Consider the following 17,875-nt stretch of genomic DNA (forward strand, 5'->3'; position numbering starts at 1 on the left):
TCTTTTGTTTGTTCAATCGAGTTAGTCTTCGTTTTTAGGATACATTAGTTGTAATTATAACGATCTAGTCGATGTAATTGTGAATCTTTTGTTTTGTATTATATATAGTATATAAAAGAATTTGTGAAAGACCAGTTCAGAGGTATTGCCAATTCGGCTGTTGTACAATTTTGGATTTTGTTAGCATGGCTTTACCCAAAGCAGTTAGACATAATCCAGTATTTGGCTGTATTTCGGTGATCACTTGTTTATACGCTAACACAAAATCTCCTGTATCTGCGTTTGGATCGAATGGATAATCCATTATGACTAAAGAAGAAAAAAATGAGAAAGAAAACAGTTTTATAGAACTAATTTATTGGATAAGAGATATTAAATAAAATAAATAATGATACCTTTTATAAGACTCTCCAATACATTAGGATATAATCTCTGAGTGATTCTGGTTCCAGGTGGATGCATACGAGGATTCGTATTTATTTCTATCAGCCAAACGGATAGATCCTCCATAATTACAAAATCTGCTCCGTACAATTCAAAACTGTATCTTCTTTTATCCATGTGTTCTTGTGCTGCCAACATAGTAGCGATTATAGCTTGACACATTTTTGGATAGATTTGTTCGTACCATGGTTCTCCCGTGTAGCCTATTGTTCTATATAAAAAATTAGATCGTTGCGATTAGTTCAATTTTCTTTTTTTTTTCTTTCCTTTCTTTCTTTCTTTTTTTTTTTTCTTTTTTTCGTAAATCATTCTCAATGCTAATTTACGTTCACTGACTTTAAGTATTCGTTAAGTTTTTCACAATCCCAATCCTGAGAACGAATGGAAGTCTTAGGAATAATATATTTATTCTGGACTGCAGTGTTACAAATGTGTATCGCTTCGTGATAGCTATCAAAAGAGAACGGCCTTGAGCTAAAACGTAAAAACGATTCTCTGATACACAGTAATATTTGTTGCTCATAGTACTATGAAGTAAAATGATAATAATTTTACTCATAAACAAACTTTGTACTTGTAAATCCATATAGTTAGCGGATAACTGTTAGTAACAAGGTACCATTGCCTAACGTCGAACTTCGTGTCCTTAACGAGTAATGGTTTTTCTGCAAAATCAAATTTCTCCGATATGCTTTCCATTGATCTTAACGTATAACAAAAAGATTCTAATAGATTTTAATTTACCTATATACTTTTGTACAATAAAATAATCTCTTGCGCAATCCTGTACCCTCTTAATTATGTAACTTAATTTATGGGCCATTGCAATTCCTACACCGCAGCAATAATTACTTGGCTTTAAGATCCAAATATTTCGCATTCCATTTAACTCGTATTGAGGATCGTTTTCTTTGACTCTCTTTAAAATTTTCACTGCCGAATCGTACAGTATCTAAATTTTTATAAACGCGTTGCGTTATTAGTACAAATCTAATAGTGGTATTATCGTATAGACAAAAATACGTAATTTTTTTTCTTTTTTTTTTTTTTAACGCACAGATAAAGACGATCGTTCTTTGTTGTACTCTTGAAAATTTTCTTCCATAATTCCATTACCACGATGAACAGCCATAACGTAATCGTCGATAAATTTATCCCACTCTGTCGGAGAAATAGGACTTTCTGATACGTCCAAAAATTCGTCATTTTTCATGGCAATAAAATTCTCACACCGTTTTATCGCGAATTCGATTTGTCTCAAAGAAATTGGCGACGAGCCTTTATTAAATATATCGACACCTTGATCGATTTGATCGGTAAACCATTTTAAAAGGCTCACCGCTGCAGTTTGTCGATAATCATCGAGAAATGCAGTTTTGTCACGGGCAACGTTGTAACTTCTTGGATATTGTACAGAGGCAATATTATCTTCGGTATGCCAATGAACATTTTCCAAAATTATTGCCATTCCAAGCTAAGAAGACAAAAAATATCATTAATATTTCTTTTTCTTTATTAAAATTGTTTTTACTCTTTTACTTCACAATCGATCTTTTCATACTTTCATTTATTTTACTTACCTTCGACGTATATATAAATGATTTTTCATATCTATTCAACAAAGTTTCAGGTTTGATATGGCCCGTCCATTCCACAAAATCATTTCTACAATCCCAAATAAAGTCTGGTGGTACATGTTTCAACACAGTGAAAATAATATAATCTTCGTTCAAGGATCCGTCTGGAAGATGAATATTGCCAATCGACGGTGAATCTATAATAGCTACACTACCTAAAATCAATAATTATGCTATGACGTAATTATCGTAAAAATCGTAAAATAATTATAAAAAGTTATGAACATCATCGTGATAAATACCGTAAGGTACGTGTCTCGTTTTTCTAGATTCGTATTTCTTTATCCAACCTCTTTTTTTTAATGTATTTTCCAAATACGGAATATCACCACGTATCAGAAAGATCTTTTTATTCTACGATCAAATCAAATTGTCGTTGTACGATTAATTTTTCTTACGATGCGATATATTTATATAACATCTTTACCTTAACAGCTTCTTCCACTCTCCGTTGAACCGCAAAATAGGTTTCCTTGTTATTATGATCTATGCTTAGATTTTCGAAGGGTATTTCATTCACTTCAATCAGCTTAGGTTCAATGGATTTATTATCTACTTCTGTTTCATCGGACGTATTCGCTTTAATAATAATAGAATTTTCCTGCGAAGATATGTTTTTTGATGGTACGAAACAATGAACAATTTCTTCGTTGCAATCCGACGAATCTTTGCTTGCGATTATTTGATAATTGTTTCTCGTCGTTTTCGAAAGAATCGAATGTTTATCGATTTTTTTCTCTTCATTCTAAAACAGAATACGTTTACAAAACGATATCGAAGATCTCGGTTTGTCGATTAATATTTTGATTTCATTTAATTTATTGTGTTAAGACGAATATACTTATTTCTTACGTTTTGATTCAAATTTAACAAAGTTCGAGTCGGGATTTGCTTCCGTACTTTGTCCATAGTTTTTGTTAGAATAGTCGGTGGTGAGACAAAATTGGATGGTTTGATAACAGATTTTAAAATTTGCTGGTCGAATTGTTTTTTTTGTTTCATTTGCAAAATCTTCGTCTTATAAAATCCTTGGGATAGGAAGTCGGTTTTTGGTGATATAGTGGATTTCTTAGATTCGTTCCGTTTGTTGCTTGTACCAGGCTCACTGACTGGATCGATATTTCGTCAGCTTTACCGATTATGAATCAACGTGTCATAATTGATAAAGAACGTATTTAAAGAGAGAATCGTCGCGAAACAGTACGATGTCTTACCTGAGGGTAATCTTTTCGTTGGCTGTTGAGAATTTATTTTATTTGTTATAGTAGTAGTTTGTCCGCGAAGAATACCATTGTGTCTTAATGATGAATGCAATCGATCTTGATCGTTACAATTAGAATTCTGTTCCATATTCGTGAACATGAGTGCGACAAAAAATATAAAATTCGATTTCGAAATAATATTTCTGATAATAATAGATTTGATTGATTTATAATTAATAATTTAATTTAGATCGAAAAGGAGGTTATATAAGATTTATTAAAATCATTTGATGGCATTGAAAGCACGATATTCGATTGCTTCGTATTTTTTTGTTTTATCATTAATTTCAGATCGATATTATTTTTTACGGACTTATTCGTTATTTTTTAATAGATCAGAACGTTAATATCAGATTTTTTTCCCTCGTATACCAAGACTTGTTCCTTGACCTAAAACGTTGACCCCATAAAATGCATGACGTTGTTTGAAAATGCATTCGAATTTACCATGTAACGTCTTTCGACCTTTTCGACGATCTATAATAACTTTAGAAATATATTCGATTATGAATCTTTTTTTAAAATTACACTAATTCAGTCATTATTTTTAATCTTTATACTTTTTATGGTGTCTTCGATAACTTCTGGATAAAGTTTTGCAGTAACAGTACTACTAGGTGGATGCAATCGAGGATTCGTATTGATTTCAATGAGCCAAACAGAAAAATCGTCCATTATTACAAAATCTGCACCATACAATTGAAAACTATTCTTCCGATTCACCATATAATCCTGAGATGCTAATAGCGCACCTATCAGATTCTGTTTGATACTTGGTCTGATAATTTTTTCCCATGCTGTCTCTTCGTTTCTCGATCTAATCAACAAGTATACTTAAACCAATATTAAACCATCGATCTTTAAATAATAATGAAGAAAAATTATTTACCTGAGATAGTCTTTAAAATTTTGAAGATCCCAATGGAATTCGCTTGGTAAATGTAGATTGGTTCTAGGTAATTTTCTATATTTGTATTGTACAGTTGTATTACATAAGTGAATAGACTCGTGGAAATCGTCGAGCGTGAAATTTCTTGATGCAAAGCGTATTAGAATATCTCTGACATAAGAAATATTATTTTAATCGATGAAATCAATAATGAGATAATAAGACCATGGAAAGAATGAAAATTGATTAAAAATGATTACTTGTACATCCATACAATGAGCGGTTGCGTACTGGTTATTAGAAACCACTGTCTAACATCTATTTTTGTCTTGTGAACAAGTAATGGCCGTTCTAAAAATATTTTTCAAAGTTTATATAAAAACTTTCTTTATAGAAATATCGGATTTTTTAGAGGGGAGAAAAAAGAAGTAAACTTACCAATATATTTCTGAACAACATATTGCATTCCCTCCTTCGCAGCTTGGTTTACTTTATGCAATATATCGTTCAAAGAATTTTTAAGAACAATACCTCTTCCTAGACTCTTATCACCAGGCTTTAAAATCCATATATTTCGCATACCATCAACACGACTTTGTGGACGACACCTTGACATCTCTCTTAAAATGTTATCAGTTAACGTTAACAGTTCCTACAAATATGCGTCGTTTTAGATCAATTTTTTAAATTGAACATTTAATAAAAAAAAAAAAAAAAAAAAAAAATCTCAAGATCGTATAAAATAATGAACATACGTTTATATCAACCTTGTCATTTGTTTTTAAAATGGCATGATGATTTATTATATTTCCATACCAATCTAAAAATTGATTCCAAACGGTTGCAGGAGCGTCCTTGTAATCATCTCTATCTATGTCTTCGTGTATTCTTACGCTAAAAGAAAAGAAAGAAAAATTTCGACTTATAAATTCGAGTAATTAACTCGATTAATCTAAAAATTATCTACCTTAAATATTCCACACAACGTTCGAGAGCAAATAAAATTGCATTTATAGGAATTGTTCCATCCGGAGCCCATGCAGAGTTAGGTCCTGCTATACTTGTTAAAAACAAAAACCATTTCAAAATTCCAGTACATGCAGTGATATAAAAATCGTGTTTGAATTCTTCGATTTGTATGGTCTATCAAAATAAACATCCATTTCGTATTATTCATTGTAAGAACGTATTTGATTATTTTTATAATGAATATTACCTGATAAAAATTGTAACATCGAGGAAATTGAATGTTAGATACGCCAGCTTCGTAAAACCAAGAAACGTTTTCTAAATTATTACACATATCGATCTAAAAGATAAATTAATCATTTTGTGTGATCGACGTACGAGATAAAAAATAATATAATTATTATTTCGTACTTTTGACGTGAAATAACATCCTGCAAATTTGTTTATTAACGTTTTTTCGTCCGTTCGTATCGCAACTGCCTTCTTGTTGGTATACCATATCAAGTTAGCAGGTTGTCGTAATAACTTCTCTACTTGTTCTAATCCGCCTAGAAAAAGAGGGAAAGAATATTTGTACTATTTTATATCAGAAGATTATATTACAAGATAATCAAATTTCACCTTCGTTCGTTACACATGCCAACGAAATCATTTTTCTAATAGCTTTTTTTTCAATCCAACCACGTTTATTCAAAGGTCTTCTTATTACCGGGAATATTCCAGAAATCACGAAAATCTTGCGTTCGTTCAAAGCTTTCGTTAAAATTTTTAATATGAAATTAATTCTTGCGTCGGAGGTTGTTAATAGTCTCAAACATTCTTTTAACAATATACTGCCATGATCGGATTCGTTTTCTTTATTTTCTTCTTCCAAAAGATCATCGATATTGTCACGATTACAACATATAGCAGCACTTTTTTTCTCTTCGACTATAATCTTCACGTCGTCCTGATTTTCATCCATATTTTTCGGACAGATCTAATTACGATAGAATTAATAATAAAATGGTAGAACTGTTGGTAGAATGTAAATATGTGTTTATAGTATAAGTTGTATGTGTTATATGTATAAATTATTCCATCAAATATACCTGCCAACCTTGATTATGTTTTTTGATCATACAATTTTCTGAAATTAAAGATATTTGCCATTTAGGATCAATATTTTTTATATTATCATAATCATTCTTCGAATTCTCGATCCAAGTATCTTTGTCCGAGGACACCACATTGTCTCCTCGAGAGTATATGCATTCTGTTTGTTCCCATTGCATATTGCATTTTTATAATGTTTTGCAACTATAAATTTTTTACTACGAATTTATAAATATATATCAACAAAATATTAACCTATCGATCGTGACATTACTTTCAATTTTAAGTTATATATTTAAGTGTACGATTGACAGGTGATCGATAGATAATCGACAGTTGATCGATGTTACTAGCATTTTCGAAGAAACCATTTCACCCAATCAACAAATATATTGACATTTAAACGCGTTTCTTTATTATTGCATATATAATTTATTGTATAGGTAATTTTGATACAATATGATTTCAATATTTCAATAAATTTTCTTTCTTTCTAAATCGGTATGTAAGGAGTTACAAAATTTGCAGATGCTAACGAAGGTATTATGCATCTTTTCTTTTTAACAGGTTGTTCATCGTTTATGTCATTTTTTTCGAGATGATTCCAATTATTTGAAAAGATGTATCGTTTTAAAGTATTTTTCATAGTGTCGTCCAACGTTTTCTTTATTACAGGATTTTTGAAAATAGGCTTTACAATACGACTTTCTCCGGTATCAAAATTCTCCTTTATCAAAATACTTCCTACGTCATTGTTCTTTTTATTATAATCTTTACGAATATGCGTAGTTTTCTTTCTATCAGAGAGATTACTTTTGTCTACTGTCTTTATTATTTCGTTCAAAACGTATATCAAACGTTTGTTGTCCGCAATTCTCTTTTGGATCTTTTTTCTTTGTGTACCTGATAGTTTATTCTTCAATTTATTCTGCGAAATATTTTTCAATATTCCTATAGTTTCTTGGCGTTGATTATCATTTATTGAAATTAAATTTTGACGACTTTTCGTTTTCATTGAATGTAAATCAGATTTGCCGGATTTCTTAGATAATTTTGAAACGGATGACTTAATAGAAGATATCTTATCTTTCGTTAACATTTTTCTTTGAAAAGATTTCATTCGTGTTCTTTCTAAGTCGTGTTTAGTATCGTTAAATTTAACAAATTCAACTCGCTTCTTGTGTTCCAGTAGCATGTTATTTTTTCCTTCGAGTGGTACTTTATCGATCGATTTTCGTTTCAAAGATGATCCAAGAGATTTGCTTCTTTCTTGCTTCGTATAAAGTCGATATAAATTTTGTTCAGTTTCTTGTAACATATACAAATTTGTACTTTCATCTAAATCGCGTTTCGTAAAATTCGGTGGTAACGATTGCAACCATCTTAAAACATTCGCGACACTTTCCGATTCACTTTCATTGTCTGTCCTATCGTTAGAACTATCAGACGACGTTTGATTACTGTTCCTACGTTTTCCTTTATCCTTAAAATATACAAATATCAATGTGATTTATCTATTAACCTAAACGTCTCAATTGTTTCGTCAACTTTTAATGAAATATTTTATTAACGATAAATAATTACCGACCGATGTTTTAGATGATCGACGTCGAAAATAAGTACATTGAAAATTATCTTTTTTTTCATTGGGAAACATTTTATCCATATCATTTTCGATCATCCTTATCATTTCAATATTTTTATTAAAAAAATTTTGATTTTGGTGATATACAACTAGACCGGGTTTTGCCATTTTATGAAAGAGTATTACCGAAAGAAAACTTTTATTATTAACGTTGAACCCAATAGAACATGTTGTAAATATGAATTTATAAATATAACATCGTTTGGCTATGTAACAGAACGAACGAAAATTATGTTATATGTCAAATAAAATATAAAATTTATATATAGTTACTGGAAATGATTGTACGTTGTTTATTTTTCTAAATATTTTTTACATTTATATATACATATATATATATATGTATGCATACATATGTATATGTGTATATTAATCCATATTTATATTAATCCATAGAATAAAAACAAACTTGTTGGGCTATGGAAAAACGAGAATAACAATGAAGATTGTTCTTTCGATTCAAGCATGTATGATTTCAGCGACAGGTATGGATAAAATACGAATTACAAGCGTAAGTGGAGAACACCATACTTGTATTGTATCGGTGTATAAGCTTAATAGATTATACTCCTCCCAGATGTACAGAATAATGGAAAAGAGTAAGTAGTATTAATAAGTCATGAACTTATATTTTTCTATCTCTCTTACTTATAGTATATTTTCTTTTTATGGTGATGTGTGTCTCACAGTGATCTATGTTAGATCCTGTGAAACGAGTAAGTATTAAAAATGTTTCATCTTCGATAGAAGTAATTCAATATCAAGTTATCTAAAATTATGGATATTTAAAAAACATTTACAGGAAAATTGGTAACGCAGATTACGAAAATGATAATGAAATGTTGATTTAATTTTAAAAGAATAATAATATACAAGCAGAGTCGTCATTGAATCGTACATCGATCATAGATAAAATTTGAAATTAGATTAACAATGAAGATATACAATATTTAATATATGTAACGGCAATGATCGTTTCTTCTTCTTTATTTATTTAATTATTCAATTATTTATTTAGTTAGTTATTTATTATTTAATTAATTAATTATTTATTTATATAATTAATTATTTATTTATTTATTTATTTATTTATTTATTTATTTATCTATTTTGTTAAGCTAAGACCAAAAGCATATATATCTGGAACGTCCGTCATAACTTTGTTTCTTTTCTCATTCGTCTTTTTCGAATATGTTCGACTTTTATTTTTTATCGTTGACGTATGAGTGACTTTGTTACGTGGTGTAAGTAAAGATGGTAATGGCGGTATGGTTGGTACATTAGCTGTAATATTTCCAGTTCTCTTATATTTCTTCATAGCATCTCGCACAGCCGTGTGAATCATCTAATAGAAAAAAAAAAAAAAGAGAGAGAACAATCAATTGACGAATTTTACCTATGTATAGTTTCATTTTCAACAGATATATACCTTTTCCTCGTTCTTCTTAAACGATTTGTTTACTTTCGGTACAGTGTAGGATGATTGTTGTTGCAAAGCCATAATCTTCGAAAGCAATGTCTGCCTCGTAGACGACACTTCGCGTTTAGCGTTCGTCGTGATAGGAGTGGTACGTACTTTTCTCGTAATTTTTTGATTTGAAGTTTTTTCCTTATATGTTACCTTAGACTGATTTTATTGTACATATATATTATATATATCTACACATACATATATACGTGAAGAAAAATGAAAATGAAACGATAGATTCGTTAGATTTACCAACCTGATCCAAATGAGAATGTTTCATACACGCGCGAGTACGAACTGTTCCAGCAGACGTACTTTTTGTCATTCTGTCAGGTTTCTCGAATGGTACAGATGATTTGGAACCTCTTGGGAAAACTGGTGCTGTCGCTGGTAGTGCTTGTCTGTGATTAGGTGATTCCGTTTTATAATAAGAATAAAATTCTTGATCCAATTGAATTTCCAATTCTTCGATCAGATCGACGATCACTGGTCCGATCTGACTATGTACTACAGATTTCTTCTTAGTCAAAGGCACCTGATTCAAATGAATAATGTAAGTATTGACAAATTTATAAATTATATTTTATAATTATTACAATAATAATATCTTTTACCACAGGAGGTTTTGACGTAAGGCTCGTCTTTGAATCGTGTAGATTCCAATTAGATTTTTTTTCACTTGCGAGAATACGAGTACCTTGAAGGGATAATGCAGCTCCTAAATAGGGCTGACAACTTGGCATTCGTTGTTTGTACGCTAACTCGAATTGTCCTGTATCAGCGTTCTTATTTTCTCGATAATCTACTACCACTGTCGATGTAAAACAAAAAAAAGAGTGTGAATATATATCATACATCGCAAAATGGACATCATTACCTTTGATAGTATCCTCCATGACTTGTCTACATAAACGTGTAGTCACGCTACTAGAATAGCTCATATCTGGATGACTGTTAATTTCGATAAGCCACACAGAAAAATCGTCCATAACCATAAAGTCGGCTCCGTATAATTCAAAACTATTTTTTCGACGATCCATCGCTTCCTGACTGGCCAAAAGGGATCCCACTAAACCTTGCTTCATACCAGGATAAATATGCTCGTCCCATGCTTCACCATGACCTTGAGATCTTGGACAGAATTTCGTTATAAAATTCGTTTGATTTCAGAAAACAAAATGATTAATAAAACATCGATTGAATCATACCTCAAATACTCTTTGAAAGTCGTAGCATCCCACATATTATCTGTCGGAAGTGCTGGATCTCTATCAATGCTATTTTTATACTTGCATTGAACCGCGTGATTGCAGAGATGAATCGACTCGTGAAAATCCGTAAGGGAGAATTTTTGCGAACAAAATCGTAGATAGCTCTCTCTAAACGAGAAAAGAATGTTCTTTTTATAGTTTGATCGTGAAAGATCGAGAACCACGTGCGTGTAACTACCCTTCTTATAGTATTTCGAACCTGTTGCATCTCAATCCTTCTATGTCATCGTTGAATATCAAATATCTAATACTTCCTTACCTTCCTTACATTGATTTCATCTCGAATATAAAACCTGTTGCACCTTTTTCTCTCCCTCTCTCTCTCTCTCTCTCTCTCTCTCTCTCTCTCTATATATATATATATATATATATATATATATATATATATATATGTCTATAATTAAGCTACATTCGCACTAATTTCTTAAGAATACGTCACGAAGAATTAATGAAGATTAAAATAGTTAAACTTTTTATTCGATCGGCAATTATTCATCTAATTTAGTTCGTAAGATAATTTACAAAAGTACTTGTAGAAACTAGGCTAAGAAAGATCAATTTTATGGTATCCTCGTAACTAGCAATTTCTTGCGGATGTCAAGCCTACATATGATGACACTTTGATTTGCAAGTATAGAAATAAACGTGAAATTTCTCCTTGGACTATAAACTGTTCGGTATATATACAAATTAACGATAATTACTAAGAAAACGTACCGCTAATGACGTATTTCGACGTAAAGGATGAGCACGGATACGTGGCACGAAAGTTTGCTGTTATATATATAAAAAAAAAAGTGTCTAAGTGGTGAAGGTACGATTTAATAATTGACCTAATTTTTTCGTTTTTCTAGCTCACCTAAATATTGACTCTCTCGGTATGTATGTATGTATGTGTATGTGTATGTGTGTGTTGGTATAAAACTTACTTAAACATCCATACAGTTAAGGGTTGTGCACACGTCACGATGAACCACTGTCTTATATCGAATTTTGTGTTATAAATTAAAAGTGGCCGTTCTAGATACAACGAACGAAAAATCAATTTCCATATATTAAGTGTCTAATCTTAATAAAAATAATTATTATTACCAATATATTTTTGAACGACATAACGAGCATCTGCTTTGGTCGAGGGATTAACTTTTGCAATAACTTGGTCGAGTTTGTTCATTAATACTATCCCACGACCACGACTTTTATTTCCTGGTTTTAATATCCAAACGTTCATAATACCATCCATATCGATCTGTGGCCAATACTTTTTAATCTTTTTTAACAAATGTCGTGCTGCCAGGAAGTATTTCTATTTTACATGAACAAACATGTGTATTCTTTCGGAAGGAGATAGCAAATCAATTTGATAAACTTATTGAAGGATTATGTGAAGGTTGTCAACTTACATGAAAAGGTACATTGTTGCGAATGAATACAGCATCGTCTGAAACAATTTTATAATACCATCCAATAAACTGGTCCCATTGATGAGACCAAACCTTTTCAGTTTCTCGATCGATGTCCTCGTGCGATTGTGCACTGATATAATCGCTGCATCTTTTGATAGCAAAGTCGAGAGCTTTCAAAGGTATCGTACCTGTTGGTGATCGCGTTGCGTTCTCACCTTCGGTATCGATTTTGTCTACCAGCCACTTCAAGAGACTCAGGCAAGTGGTGAATCTGATCGGAAGCAAGGTATACTCTTGCTCACGTTTTATCTAAGCTTTGTGTATGTAATAATCTTCTTAATATTAATGTATAAGTTCTTGCATTTTTTGTATCATTGAAAATTACAATAGGAAAATTCTTTTTTAGACCAACTCTTTTTTTTTTCTTTCTTTTTTTTTTCTTTTTGATTAACTATTACAAGACCAAAACGTTAGAAATTCTATAGTAATGAATAAAACATGATTTGATACGTAATACTTTGCATTTTGTATCATTGACAATTATGATAGGATAATTTTTTTCTGATCAACTTTTTTTAATGAGCCAATTATTGTAAGACCAAGACAATGGAAATTTCGATAGTAAGAAATGTGAAACGATACGTATTTGACTCTTACCGAAAATCTTCAATAAATGCATGCATCTGATCACCCTGACATATATTATAGCAACGTGGAAATAGAGTGTTGGCTACTCCAGCCTCGTAATACCAATGCATCTGTCTGACGTTTGAACATAGACCAATCTAAGGGTTTTATATCGAGTAAAAATATTATCTAAATTGATTTCATATCTTTCTGTTGATTTAATTAGATTCGAGAGTCTTCTGATTAACAAAAATATTTAGGAAAATTCTTAATCACCTTAGAAGTAAAGCCAGCGCGATAGAACCTATTGAACACCGTGGTTTTATTTTCTTGCGAAGGCCAACCGGGCCATTCCGATCCTGTATTCCATAAGAAGTCAACGGTATGATTGCTCAGCATTCTTGAAATTAATTGTCTCTCATTTTGTTGGTCTTTCAAGTCACCGATACCTCTCAATAATATTATTGGATTAGACTCGATGTGTAAATACTGTTCGACTGAAAAGAAGAAAAATAAACGTAGAAAAGATTAGGAAAATGTTTAATAAAAAATTAATTAACGATGATATATTACCATTTGAATTTCTTCTAAACAATTTTTCGCACCATCCTCTCTTAAGCAAAGTTTCACGAATCACTCTTGCTCTTCCGTATATCATAAACGTATGACGAGCATTTATAGCATCTTTCACTTTCTGTTTGATACGTAAAAATCTTTCTTGCAGTGTCGGTGATAATTCCATTGATAAATCAGAGTCCATGACCTCGCAAGGAGAATCTTTTGAGATAAAATAAAAGAATAATGCGCATAATACTTTCTTTTTCGTTGATGTGTGTACGAAGTACCTAATTAATATTTTTTATAAAGGACATTAAAATAAAACGTTCAAGGTGACATTCTTATTTCGATATTTTTAATATAAAAAAATAAAAAATTCGAAACCAGCTGATAACTTTTTTACCCAATTCGACTAAACATTTTTTTACGTAATTTAACGAAATCATATTATCTAAGTCCTGAACTCTTTTTTCTTAATATTTCTTTTAATAAATGGATATATATATATATGTGTGTGTGTGTGTATAAATCTATAAATATGTACAAAAAGAAGAAACCTTCTGTAAGCTTTTCCTCATTTTTTTTAGCGTCGTGATGAATCTCTAGTTGATCGTCACACTTTACGACAGAATTATCGATGTTCTCCGTATTTTTGTTTTCCACTTTTTCCTCACCGAATTTCCAGAAACTTGGCGGTGCATCGTTGATGGCATTCATGTAGCGCACCTGTTAACCGGCGAAGTATTTCTGCTCGGTTGCGTTTAGTTGATTTTCAAGAGTTTCGCTTCATCCCTACGAAGAACCACCTCAACAAGATCGTCGTTACTACTGTCTGGAACACCTTGCAAAATCCCACGCGAGATTATAATTATTTTGAAATTAATATTTATATGAAAATGTGCCTTCGAGGGTATTTCATTCGTTCGTAAATGATACCTGTTGAACGTATCAAGATATTTTCGAACACAAATGGTACTATTATAGAAATCCTAATAAAAATCGAAGGATAAAAAGAAACGAAGATAGTAGCAAAGTCCGACCTGGTCGGCAACCAGGTCAGGACTAAACTTTCTTCATCGAGGAACACAAGGTACATGTCAGTGTTTGCAATCCGGAATTCCGCAGGCGCGTGACTCAGGGACGTTTTAAGACTCAGGGACGTTCTATTGAGATAAGTAAATATTTCCTTTTTTGTTTCGATAAAATCGCACCGTTGATTTTTACATCGACATTTTTTTTTTTTTTTTTTTTTTCATCTAATTTAAACTCCATCAATAAATATCGTTTTACCGATCATTAATCGAAGATTTACTTTGTTTATTGTGACTTCGAGATATATGGAAAGGGTAATGAAACGATAAAACAAGAAATAGGGAAGGATATTGTAAAGTGGTTTGAAATTATTTTAGGAAATATGTGAAAAGAGAAAACGGCCCTGCGTGCAAGAGTCTTGTCTAGGTGGTGGTTGATTACGAGCAGCGTACCAGGCACCTCCTACGGTGCCTTCTTTCGGTTTCAGCTTTCTGGCCTCGCACATAGCGCTACCGAATATAGGTAAAGAAGTCAAAGCAATCGCGTGGTTAATCGGATCGCTCCCGTACAGTGAACGTTTTGTGTTCTTTGACCCACTTGTACAAGTACATCTCTGATCCACTCAAAAAAGCTATCAGATTCGAGTAGAATCCGAAACATATGTGTTATTATCTTTGATCGAACGACTTTGATTTTACATCGATAAGTCAGATAAAATTTAGCTAATGAAATACTGTTGATACGTTAGCGAAAATAATCTCTCGATGATTATCATAACGAGATCGACCCGCTTTCTTATCTTTATCGAATTCGATCAAATTGCACGAACGTGTAACTTCACACGAAGCTCGAAAAGAGAAAAGAGAGATTAGAAGTTAACCTTTTCGATCGATCTAGCAATGTTCTGTAATATCAAAATTGTTTGACGTAGAACGATCGTTCAGTCTTGTTATCGAGTAAAAAGAATGATCGTAGGTAACTAATTAATATTTATACGTCAAATTGCTATCGGATTTAATCTGTTCAAACTTACTTACCATTAGATATAAGGGATCTGACCAACGTCACTAAAGTTCGTCAGAGTTAGTATTCTATGTGTTAGAAGAAACGTGTTACGCAAATATTGTAAAGTCTGGCATATAGGAAAAGAGAAGATATTTTTAAGATACTAGAATGTTTGACAAGATACAATATTGGTTATCTAAAGGATTAATGACAAATGATAAACATGACACTGTCGTTGTCAGATCTTATTTGAACAAAGTACGCTCAAAATAGGTAGTAGCATGATTTCATCGATCATCGAGAAATGCGATAGATTCGAAATCTCGCGCATTTAAAATGCGACGAACAGCGCATGCTCGGTTCGATCGGTAAAGAAGGTAGCCGATCAGTAAGATAATAATGTTTGGGTCAAGTACAGTTTCGTGTATGGGAGCCCACAGATGAAACGTTAATTTTTCGTCGGTGGAGAAAAATGATTTTCAAACTACTGAGAGTGAAAATCTTTTACTTTACGAGTTTACTTTGAACTTTTCATTATCGAATATCTATTTATATCGTTCGAGTTTGTTGACAGTCATACTTATTTTTAATAAAAATTTTAAATAACGATACATTAAATTAAGGTAAATTTAATTATTCGGTGATAGATATAAACGGTGTGAATAATAGAATAAAATTTTATTAAATTTATATTGTTACAATATACATTGCGAGGATATAATGGCCTCTTATATTAAGAATATGTCTTTATTCCTTTTTACGAAAAAATGTATCAAAATATATTTCGACGATCTGAATTTTCTACACGGTAAGATAATATATTTGATTACATATATTCGTTATTAATTTTATATCATGGTGTCATCATAATATCGAAAATATTCAAGGCATGTTCGTCGGAGCTATTTTCACTATACACGTATGGAACAGCCACGTGGAAAAATATACGTAACGTTCGAAACAAATTTTAAATTGACAAAAGCCAATTAAGTAATTTTATAATAATGATAGACAATTCTTTCAAAAAAAACTATACCAATAGTGTTTTCTAAAATTTATCTTTGATAACATACAAATGTAACATTCTTATGTTTATGCATATATGACAACGAATGCAGATCAAAATACAAACGACGATTTTCGATTTTTTCTTGACACTAAATTTTAAATTGGTCTTAATGACTTGTTAATGATAATATAAATAAATTGTTTTTAAATTAAATATGGATTATATATGCAATATATATACACCTGTACAAGTACATTATGAAAATTTTAAAAATGTTTCAGTTGAATGTTTCAAGGAAACACTGAGTAAAATTTTAGGACTTGGCATCATCGCTGGATCCTTATTGGGTTAGAAAATTCTTTTCTTAACTTAACAGTATTCGATTGTATCCAGTTGAAACAGCAATAGAATTGTCTATGCTTTATCTTATTCTATTTTATCTTATTCGTCTATAAATTATATAAAATTGTTATACTTGTAGATAACGTTTATTTTATACTATAAAACTATATATTATTTATTTCAGTGAAAGTGCCACAAATTGTTAAAATTTTTAAAAATAAAGATAGCAAAGGTATCAATATCTTTAGCGTATTGTTAGATTTATTTGCTATCACTGCTATGACATCTTATAGTTTTGTGAGTGGTTTTCCATTCAGGTAAGCAAAATTTTTGTCTCCAAGGATTATTAGATTATTTATAAATATATTAAATAAATATAATTTTATTTATAGCTCATGGGGAGATGGAGTATCGTTAGGTATACAGACACTAATAATTGCATTATTGGTTTTTCACTTTAATGGCGATAATGCAACAGCAACGGCCTTTCTGGCAGGTTATATATCTATACTTAGCGCCGTTGTAAGTGGTTTAACACCAATTAATTTACTTTGGACCTGTCAAGCAATGAATATACCTATTGTTCTTATTAGCAAGGTAATTATGTTAAAATAACAATATAATATCTTTTATATATTAAATATTATTGTTTTCATTCTAGTTCATACAAGCTTACACAAATTATTCTAATGGAAGTACCGGCCAATTATCTGCAATAACAGGTTTTATGCTTTTCTTTGGTTCATTGGCAAGAATATTTACTTCTATTCAAGAAACTGGAGATATAACTATGATAGTTATGTATTCGTGTTCAACTTTTGCGAATGCCATTTTAGCTGCACAAATTCTTTATTATTGGAATGTTGAAACTGTAGATTCTAAGAAAAAAGATAAAACTAAAAAAAAGGAATAAAAGAAAGTTATCAGTAAAATAAGATATAAGATCTAATGGGGATGGCAATATATTTCATATTACTTATGTTTATACAAATTTATCTGTTATTACATTAATACAAGTTAATTCTATTTTACTTCTAGACTATTATTCAAATTACAAAGTACAAAAATATTTTACACAAATATTACATATCTGACATTATTTAAACTTGATGAAGCATTTATTTTTATTATTATTAATAATGTAACACTTATATTTATTATTAATAATGATATAGTTACTACACACATTGTGTGAATTCCAATATCGTTTTCGAAT

At 31.0% G+C, this 17,875-nt stretch overlaps 4 protein-coding genes across 8 annotated transcripts; 1 reads left to right on the forward strand and 3 right to left on the reverse strand.

The window, feature by feature from the left end:
* Positions 1-136: 136 nt before the first annotated feature.
* On the reverse strand, positions 137-3,662 carry LOC127069645 (tubulin glycylase 3A-like). 3 transcript variants are annotated; one of them, XM_051006871.1, is made up of 11 exons: positions 3,296-3,662; positions 2,934-3,190; positions 2,509-2,826; positions 2,324-2,435; positions 2,025-2,236; positions 1,502-1,918; positions 1,189-1,396; positions 1,019-1,109; positions 781-918; positions 396-655; positions 137-309 (listed from the first exon to the last, which is right to left on the reverse strand). In XM_051006871.1, the coding sequence occupies exons 1-11, from the start codon at positions 3,441-3,443 to the stop codon at positions 137-139; spliced, it is 2,334 nt and encodes a 777-aa protein (XP_050862828.1). In that variant the 5' UTR covers positions 3,444-3,662. The 3 variants fall into 3 exon arrangements, with proteins under 3 accessions (XP_050862828.1, XP_050862823.1, XP_050862839.1); XM_051006866.1 differs by having other exon boundaries at positions 781-939; XM_051006882.1 differs by having other exon boundaries at positions 781-939; positions 2,934-3,210; positions 3,296-3,659.
* Positions 3,663-3,685: 23 nt separating this feature from the next.
* On the reverse strand, positions 3,686-6,670 carry LOC127069770 (tubulin glycylase 3A-like). The gene is made up of 11 exons (XM_051007216.1): positions 6,293-6,670; positions 5,823-6,180; positions 5,613-5,749; positions 5,449-5,541; positions 5,200-5,375; positions 4,988-5,126; positions 4,671-4,884; positions 4,493-4,583; positions 4,233-4,403; positions 3,904-4,160; positions 3,686-3,829 (listed from the first exon to the last, which is right to left on the reverse strand). The coding sequence occupies exons 1-11, from the start codon at positions 6,473-6,475 to the stop codon at positions 3,693-3,695; spliced, it is 1,956 nt and encodes a 651-aa protein (XP_050863173.1). The 5' UTR covers positions 6,476-6,670; the 3' UTR covers positions 3,686-3,692.
* Positions 6,671-8,780: 2,110 nt separating this feature from the next.
* Positions 8,781-15,508, reverse strand: LOC127069635 (tubulin glycylase 3A-like). 3 transcript variants are annotated; one of them, XM_051006844.1, is made up of 13 exons: positions 15,341-15,508; positions 13,829-14,112; positions 13,287-13,490; positions 12,990-13,210; positions 12,744-12,871; positions 12,084-12,357; positions 11,773-11,986; positions 11,610-11,700; positions 10,618-10,788; positions 10,024-10,540; positions 9,666-9,944; positions 9,371-9,568; positions 8,781-9,286 (listed from the first exon to the last, which is right to left on the reverse strand). In XM_051006844.1, the coding sequence occupies exons 2-13, from the start codon at positions 13,986-13,988 to the stop codon at positions 9,047-9,049; spliced, it is 2,697 nt and encodes an 898-aa protein (XP_050862801.1). In that variant the 5' UTR covers positions 13,989-14,112; positions 15,341-15,508; the 3' UTR covers positions 8,781-9,046. The 3 variants fall into 3 exon arrangements, with proteins under 3 accessions (XP_050862801.1, XP_050862792.1, XP_050862810.1); XM_051006835.1 differs by lacking the exon at positions 15,341-15,508 and adding an exon at positions 14,208-14,436; XM_051006853.1 differs by lacking the exon at positions 15,341-15,508 and having other exon boundaries at positions 10,024-10,220; positions 10,287-10,540; positions 13,829-14,432.
* A 194-nt stretch (positions 15,509-15,702) lies between these two features.
* Positions 15,703-17,690, forward strand: LOC127069729 (mannose-P-dolichol utilization defect 1 protein homolog). The gene is made up of 5 exons (XM_051007121.1): positions 15,703-16,116; positions 16,599-16,664; positions 16,844-16,976; positions 17,052-17,256; positions 17,321-17,690. The coding sequence occupies exons 1-5, from the start codon at positions 16,029-16,031 to the stop codon at positions 17,570-17,572; spliced, it is 744 nt and encodes a 247-aa protein (XP_050863078.1). The 5' UTR covers positions 15,703-16,028; the 3' UTR covers positions 17,573-17,690.
* Positions 17,691-17,875: the final 185 nt, after the last annotated feature.

This window comes from Vespula vulgaris, chromosome 1, assembly GCF_905475345.1.
Source record: "Vespula vulgaris chromosome 1, iyVesVulg1.1, whole genome shotgun sequence".
Taxonomy (NCBI): Eukaryota; Metazoa; Arthropoda; class Insecta; order Hymenoptera; family Vespidae; genus Vespula; species Vespula vulgaris.

Excerpts from the sequence above, each read along its gene's own strand:
- LOC127069770 (XM_051007216.1), bottom strand. The coding sequence starts at position 6,475 with ATGCAATGGGAACAAACAGAATGCATATACTCTCGAGGAGACAATGTG. Across the intron at positions 4,885-4,987 it reads ATGACAAGGTTGATATAAAC|GAACTGTTAACGTTAACTGA; the intron begins GTATGTTCATTA and ends GCATATTTGTAG. Across the intron at positions 3,830-3,903 it reads TATCGAAGACACCATAAAAA|TTATTATAGATCGTCGAAAA; the intron begins GTATAAAGATTA and ends ATATTTCTAAAG.
- LOC127069635 (XM_051006844.1), bottom strand. The coding sequence starts at position 13,988 with ATGAATGCCATCAACGATGCACCGCCAAGTTTCTGGAAATTCGGTGAG. Across the intron at positions 12,358-12,743 it reads GCATTTATTGAAGATTTTCG|ATTCACCACTTGCCTGAGTC; the intron begins GTAAGAGTCAAA and ends GCTTCCGATCAG. Across the intron at positions 9,287-9,370 it reads TTAAGAAGAACGAGGAAAAG|ATGATTCACACGGCTGTGCG; the intron begins GTATATATCTGT and ends TTTTTCTATTAG.
- LOC127069645 (XM_051006866.1), bottom strand. The coding sequence starts at position 3,443 with ATGTTCACGAATATGGAACAGAATTCTAATTGTAACGATCAAGATCGA. Across the intron at positions 2,237-2,323 it reads AACGAGACACGTACCTTACG|GTAGTGTAGCTATTATAGAT; the intron begins GTATTTATCACG and ends TATTGATTTTAG. Across the intron at positions 1,110-1,188 it reads TATTGTACAAAAGTATATAG|AAAAACCATTACTCGTTAAG; the intron begins GTAAATTAAAAT and ends TTGATTTTGCAG.
- LOC127069729 (XM_051007121.1), top strand. The coding sequence starts at position 16,029 with ATGGCCTCTTATATTAAGAATATGTCTTTATTCCTTTTTACGAAAAAA. Across the intron at positions 16,117-16,598 it reads CGATCTGAATTTTCTACACG|TTGAATGTTTCAAGGAAACA; the intron begins GTAAGATAATAT and ends AAAATGTTTCAG. Across the intron at positions 17,257-17,320 it reads CTATTGTTCTTATTAGCAAG|TTCATACAAGCTTACACAAA; the intron begins GTAATTATGTTA and ends TTTTCATTCTAG.